General features: G+C 35.8%; 1 protein-coding gene across 1 annotated transcript in view; it reads left to right on the top strand.

Annotated features, from left to right (window-relative positions):
- Positions 1-6,676, top strand: part of LOC122561728 (protein PHTF2-like) — a 52,129-nt gene extending 45,453 nt beyond the window's left edge. Inside the window, exons 12-15 of the mRNA XM_043713802.1 lie at positions 572-727; positions 1,531-1,626; positions 3,006-3,131; positions 5,896-6,676. Coding sequence (XP_043569737.1) covers positions 572-727; positions 1,531-1,626; positions 3,006-3,131; positions 5,896-5,916 — 399 coding nt within the window. The 3' untranslated portion in view covers positions 5,917-6,676. The remainder of the gene's footprint in view (positions 1-571; positions 728-1,530; positions 1,627-3,005; positions 3,132-5,895) is intronic.
- The last annotated feature ends 991 nt before the right edge of the window (positions 6,677-7,667 follow it).

Genomic DNA, 7,667 nt, shown 5'->3' with positions numbered 1-7,667 from the left:
TAGAAACTTACAAGATAATACATGGCTTGGAAAGGGTGGACGCTAAGAAATTGTTTCCGTTAGGCAGGGAGACTAGGACCCGTGGGCATAGCCTTAAAATTAGAGGGGGTCAATTCAGAACAGAAATGCGGAGACATTTCTTCAGCCAGAGAGTGGTGGGCCTGTGGAATTCATTGCTGCGAAGTGCAGTGGAGGCCGGGACGCTAAATGTCTTCAAGGCAGAGATTGATAAATCCTTGATGTCACAAGGAATTAAGAGCTACGGGGAGAATGCGGGTAAGTGGAGTTGAAATGCCCATCAGCCATGATTAAATGGCGGAGTGGACTCGATGGGCCGAATGGCCTTACTTCCACTCCTATGTCTTATGGTCTTATGGTCTTATTGTAAACTGCAAATCCCATTCTGGTGATCAACCAAGAGTATGCAAAGTACATAAATATGTTGTCTTAGCTATCATTTTTTTTAAAAGAGGACAGTAATATTAGAAAAATTCAGTCAAGTGCCTGACAGATCCAGAGAATTACTTGGAAGATGTAAATCTAGTTTGAAATAATCTTTCTTTTTATATAGTTGCTTCATATCCATGAAACGTTCCTTGATTTTCATTATAATTGGGAGCTAGTGATCTGGTGCATCTCATTAACATTGTATCTCCTGAGATTTGTCATGCTGGGATCTGAAACAAATAACAAGTACAGCAATACCTCAATCTTACTGACAGAACAGGTAATAAACTATTATCTTCTGTTGCTTCGAAAATGTGAAAAGTTGAATCTCTTTGTTAAACATTTCTACAATCGATATAGAAGAAAGATGCTGGATAATGGTAGATCTCCCAGTTTACAGGTAAAGAGCAATCAACCTTTTAATCAAAGAATTTGAAATTTTATAAGCATTGAGAAACTTTTGTATGAAAAAGAGTATTACACAAAAGTGCTAATGAAAACAGAAGGCCAGAAGTGAAGGAATGTCATTTAATCCTTTGAACCTTGACTCCTGTACTGTCCCACTCCATTTGCGTGTCTTTAATGTTTGTTCCACTTTCTTAAGAATTTTTTTTTAATGACATTCTTCTAGGCACTTTACTGTTTGATTCTGAGTTGAAATATAAACTAAATTTGATTGACCATCAGTAATCAGACTTTGGAATATTACAACCAAATGGAATGATTTTACTAGATTCTTTTGTAACCTCTTAATGCAGTAATGAATATTATTTCAACATTAATCTACATTTTCTATGGTGTTGCCAGTAGTAAATTCCCAGTAATACTTTGTGCTGGTTTCCCCTAAGCAAATCATTTTGGAATAGGAATGGGAGCAGACTGTTCAACAGGACTGTAGCTGATCCAGCATTTCTCACGACCACTTTCCTATGATTTCTCCATTACCCTTGATTCCTATAGTGTACTAAATATGTGCTTCAGTCTTCTGTATCAAGGTTATACATTGATAACTTTAGAAGTTGGTTTCCTATGTTGTCTAGGACAGCCATTTGTTATCTGTGTATGTCTCTGCTCTTTTACTAGATTAATTTATACTTGAAGATGGAAAAAAAACCTAACAAAAAAGAAGAACTGAACTTAGTGAACAACGTTTTGAAGCTTGCAACCAAGTTGCTGAAGGTAGACAATCATGAGATTACAAGGCTTGCATTGTCTCGTGAAAGCATATTAATTTTTACATTGTGAACTGAATATTTGCAGTTAATTGTGATGTTGAGGTGTCAGTGTTGGACCTAGGTGGACAAAGTCAAAAGTCACACGACACGAGGTTTATTTGAAATCACAGGCTTTTGGAGCACTCCTCCTTCATCAGGTGAAGTAGAGGGAAATGCCCAGGCACAGAATTTATAGGTAGAGAGATAATTGCAAGATTATTCCAAGTAATTACGACTGTCAAAAGATAGTACAAATGGTATGAGTGAAGTGTCAATAAGCTGAATGGCAAAGTCTTTGTATGTGATCAAAAGTGTCAATAGCTGATTAGCAAGTGAAGGGATGACCGATGATCCAATTAATTAAGGCAGAGAAATAATTACAAAAAGTCAGAAATAAGGTGGTGCTTGGGACAAATCAGATGACTGGAATAACATGAAAAGGTATAAGAGTCGAATGATGAGGATCTAGCCAAAGTAACAAGTAATCCAAAACTGTACAAACTAATTAAGGTAGAGAGATCATAACAAGTTATCAAGGGTGATGGTGTCAAATCTTCCTTACTGTTTTGATACCATCACCCTTGATCATTATGATCTTTAGAGTGGAAAGAGGCCAGTCGGCCCAAACATCTGCACTGACCCTCTGAAGATCATCCCACCCAGACCCAACTCCCTCCAATTCTTTACCTGTAACCCCACATTTACCATGGCTAACATCTAACCTGCTCATCTTTGAACTTTGGGAGGAAACGGAGCACCTGGCAGAAACTCATGCAGGCACAGGGAGAATGAACCCAGTCCCCTGGCACTGTAAGGCCACTATGCTAACCACTGTGCCATCCTAAAACTGAGGTTTTAGATTAAGTGTAACCTTCTCGTGAAAGTGGGATTAGTCGATCCTGGCTTGCATTTCTAATTATGATTCACAAAATAAATTATGTGACTCAACATTAAGTAATCTGAGAAGTAGTCCAAATAGGAGATGAGATGTTCTTCTGCAATACAGAATAAACTACTTGGATATATAAAGCTGAGGTCTTCTAGCACCACAGAATGATATAATCACAGCATTGCAAGTTTTTTTGGTAGTTTCCATCATAAATATTAAATTTATAAATTGAACAGTTGGCAATAAAGTGTGACCAAATAGGGCTAGTCATAAGGATTTGTAATCAGGAAGTTTACATAAAATAAATATTTATATTATACATGATAGATGGTAATTTCTATAATTATACTCTCTGCGTATTGAGATACCCCCATGAATTACTCAATCAATGCTTTAAGTATTTTATGAAATTGTTGGTATATTTTATGATACTGAAAAATGTATCTTCTCTTTAGGAATTGGATACACCTTTTAGATTATATGGATTGACAATGAATCCGCTGCTATATAACATTACCCAGGTTGTGATTCTTTCAGCTGTGTCTGGTGTTATTAGTGACTTGCTGGGTTTTAATCTAAAGGTCAGTTTCTTCAACTAAGAGAGGAGCATTACAACTGTCTTATCCTCTCAGAATAATATAATTCATTAGCATAAGCTCTACTTTTAAATGTACAAGTAGTATGTTACTCTTTCTGAATGTTTTAGAATGCTAAATATCTATTTTGCAATTTGTTAAACATTTTACATCTGGTATAGTTTGAAGCGAGTATTGCATAATATGCATATAAATCTATGGGTCCTGACTTTCTGTTGCCGCACCACTGCTACTTTGTTAGAAATATGGCGGTTCCTCTGAAGAAGTTAGAGGAATTAAGATCGGAATGAATTCAAAGCTATAGTGTGAAACATATGTCTGCTGCCACACATTAGTCTTCATTTACAGATTAGCAAGAATGTTTCCCTATTTACCTATAGGTCAGGCAATGGTGCATTGTGCTAAAGAAAAATCAATTATCTGGAAAATAATTTGGTCAGTGAGACAAAAGTTCTATTTATTGCCATTGCTTTTGAAACAAAGTTTCAGATAGTTTATCAAATGAATTTCTGTAATCCCATCAGTCATTTACAACTTTTTGTCAAATTAAACTACACATGTTCCCTTTAGGGTTTGACTTCTGTCCAAGTAATGAGACACCAGCTAGCCTGAAATACGACAATAACAATTAGTGGAAATATCAACAGTGAAAGACACTACATATCTATGCATAATTTTTAAATCCTTAAAGTGTTCAAGTTAATGCAATATCGCCTTTCTATAGATGTTAATCTCATCCATAATATGTTGAGAACTCTAGACAATCTTTAATTTGTGTAAGGACCATTAACTCAATTTCAGTGACAGCCAGCTTCAGTTGTTTTGATCTATTAGGCCCCAAGTCATAGAGTCATAGAGAGGGACAGCATGGAAACAGACTTTCGGTCCAACCCGTCCATGCTGACCAGATATCCCAACCGAATCTAGTCCCACCTGCCAGCACCCGGCCCATATCCCTCCAAACCCTTCCTATTCATATACCCATCCAAATGCCTCTTAAATGTTGCAACTGTACCAGCCTCCACCACATCCTCTGGCAACTCATTCCATACACTTACCACCCTCTGCGTGAAAAGGTCTCTTTTATATCTTTCTCCTCTCACCCTAAACCTATGCCCTCTAGTTCTGGACTCCCTGACCCCAGGGAAAAGACTTTGTCTATTTATCCTATCCATGCCCCTCATAATTTTGTAAACCTCTATAAGGTCATCCCTCAGCCTCCGATGCTCCAGGGAAAATAGCCCCAGCCTGTTCAGCCTTACTGTACAGCATCTAGTACTTTAACATGGTGTAAAATGTAATTGCTTCTTTTAAATAAATACTGGAATCTAAAGAAGCAATTTATTCCTGACTGATAAAATCCAGATCCACTTTAGTTCTTTTGAATTGGTATTAGAATGTTGTTGTTTTATTGCCTGCAGCATTAAAATAGAAAATTCTATCCTGTGAGTTTACAAATGTATTCTAAAATCCATTTGAGAAAAAGAAGCTGCATTTGCCTATTATTATTTGCAGTGTGAATTTTACAGGCTATACTGCAATAGTGATGTCATTTGCAGCAATGGATGCATTTCAATCATATGAGTTCAATTAAATAAAAATTGTTTAGGAGCAGGGGTAGTCCATTAAGCCCATTCAGCTTCGTCATTCGGTTGGGATATCTGGTCAGCATGGACGGGTTGGACCGAAAGTCTGATCTGGTTGTAATTTCAACTTCATCTTCCTGTCAGTCCCACACCTTCATGCAATTCACTGACATAAATCCTAAATAGTTGAGGCCCAGCGTCGATTCCTGTGGCATTCCATTCATTATACTTTGCCAACCCAAAAACAACACTATTCTAAACCTATTCTCTGCCTCCTATTAATTAATCAATCCTTTATCTGTACCTTTGTTATTCTCCGCAGCAACCTTTAGATATGCTTGTTATGAAATGCCTTTTACAAATCCAAGTATGCTGTATCAACAAGTTCCCTTTTCTCAGCCTTGTTTGTTGGTTCCTCAAATAATTCTAATAACTTAAATGCTTTGCCTTGCACAAAGCCATGTTGACTGCATGATCTTACTATAACCTTTCTTAATAATGAATTCTAGCTATTTCCCTAATAACAGATACAAATACACTTACCTTCTGAAGATGTAAAAGTTAACTCTGTTCCTCCATCATTTACTGTGTTTGTTTCAGATTTCCAGAATCCACAGTATTTTGCTTGCCCTCCACTTTTTTTCAAAAGAGGTGTTACATTTATTTTCCAATCTGTTAGGGGCCTTTTAGAATCCTTGGAAGATTATAAACAATGCATCTTCTATCTGTGCTGCCAGTCCTTTTAAGACCTTAAGGTGTAAGTCATTTAGTCTTCCAGACATTTCAACCTTAAGGTCTAATACGTTTTTTCGGCATCTTCTCTCTGGTGAAAGCTTTGAGTTTCCAAAGATACCGGAAAATGACTTTTTTTAATATAGTGGGAACTGCGCAGAATTTCACCTTGAGGTGGATTTATTCATTATTTTTTATTGTTACTAACACTTTTTTTATACTGTGCAATGGATTTTATACACCAAGAATTGCACGGAGGCAGAAGTTAAATAATATAAATGGGCTATAAAGTATTGATAATTATTAGCGATATTGTTACAAATATGACAACAATAATCTTCCTAATGTGTTGTTTTAATAATATTAAGGAAACCTGGAATGCACAAGAAGATACAGCATAAATTTAAAACGCTTTTTCTTTTAAATTTTAGCTCTGGAAGATCAAGTCTTGATATGCTGGATTGTGAATCATATCCCCTTGGACATGTTTAAATGCAGGCATATGGCTTTACAGCTTATTACGCCACTTCTGACATGTCAAAGTGCTTACATCTACACCACTTGTGCAATTTATATTTTATCTGTTACGTGTTTCACTTTTTTGCACTTGTTTTAGTTATCAACCTATTTTGATTTACAAGTATTACTCTGTGGTCAGTTTTTAAGGAACTGTATGTAGCAGGTCAAATAAAAAAAGAACAAAGCCTTTTGATATATTCTATTTACAGCAATAAAGCTTTATGCCTGCCATTGTGAAAGGTGTTTTGATAGAAACAAATTTAACTAGCAAGAAATATATTTATTTAAACAATGGCAACACAGCTCCTGACTCTGCATCTGCACTTTTTTTTAGTATGAAAGTGAAACCGAGTTATGAGATCACTATACACCTTTTTTAAAATTTAGATGGTGTTATGTTTAATAATGAATGAAGTGCATTTTTATGAATGTAATAAGACTTATTACAATTTTGCTCTGTTAACATACAACTTAGTTCATTGTATGACTTTGAAAATATTAAAACTTTGTTTTCAGTGCAGCACAGATATGGACAGGTTATACTGGGTAGACAAAATAATTACAGCAATTTAAAATGTGAATATTTTTTCTGGTAATTATATCCATTCTGAAACTTAGAATTGACATCAGTTTCCTACCAACAAGTGGTATAACTGACATTTATTTTGAAGGAATAAACGTACTATAACTGACGAAGATGCATACTTATTTGGAATTGTGTGACATTATTTTCTAATTGAATATTGTTGTTTCTTTCATGTAGCTACTTTGTGACAAAATTTAAATAGGAATTGGTTATTGACTGACTGAATGTTAGCAACATTCACAGTTGATGAAGTCAATGTTTTGTATTGGATTTGAAAAGAAGTATGCACTACCTTTTCATTCAAAACTGATATATAAGTTTCTTAAAGACAATTTTTCTTTTAAAGCTGAGATGTACTGAATCTTTCTACATATTTCATACTTATAAAATAAACGTACTAATTGCATTCGTGCTTGGAGGCAAAAGCAAGGGCCCTGTTATTTAAATCAAACAAACAGCTTTGCATAGCCCATCCACTTCCTTTCCCAGTAAACAGAACTTGGAAGCGTTTCTTGCTAGTTCTGCTTCTTAACTGAGAAAATAAGAAGAATTTTATTAGCTGACTTTGCTGCGTGTTGATTTTTGATGGTCATGTTATTAATTACTAACTTAACTTAAATTATCAGTTTATTGCTTTGACTTCCCATGTTCACTGTGTGCCACACCTTAGCTGTCTGAAATTTGTTCACTACCCCTCCGAAATGGGAGAAACATTCAGATATACCACCCCCATGAAAAATGTCTGAATAAGTCTGATATACATGATGTGTTGTAGCAACTGACCTCTGTTATCATCTTTCAAACATTCAACTTCTGCTACTTGGAAGGATAACTGCAGCAGACACATTGAAAATACAATATGCAAGTTTCCCTCCCTTCCCTTCCTTCAATGTTGCTGGGTCAATATCCCAGAACTCCTTAGCAGCACTCTGGGTGTCCCTATACCACATGAACTGCTGTGACATTTCTAGTACTCATCCACTATTATCTCCCAACCAATGCATTCCATATTCTCACCAATCTCTGGGTGAAAAAGGTTTTCCTCAAAATATTCTCTTAATTTCCACCCTTCATCTTACAATTACACTCTCACATATT

The sequence above is a fragment of the Chiloscyllium plagiosum genome, chromosome 23 (genome assembly GCF_004010195.1).
Source record: "Chiloscyllium plagiosum isolate BGI_BamShark_2017 chromosome 23, ASM401019v2, whole genome shotgun sequence".
NCBI lineage: Eukaryota > Metazoa > Chordata > Chondrichthyes > Orectolobiformes > Hemiscylliidae > Chiloscyllium > Chiloscyllium plagiosum.
Note: the sequence above shows the minus strand (reverse complement) of the source record. Positions and strands in the feature narration are given on the sequence as shown.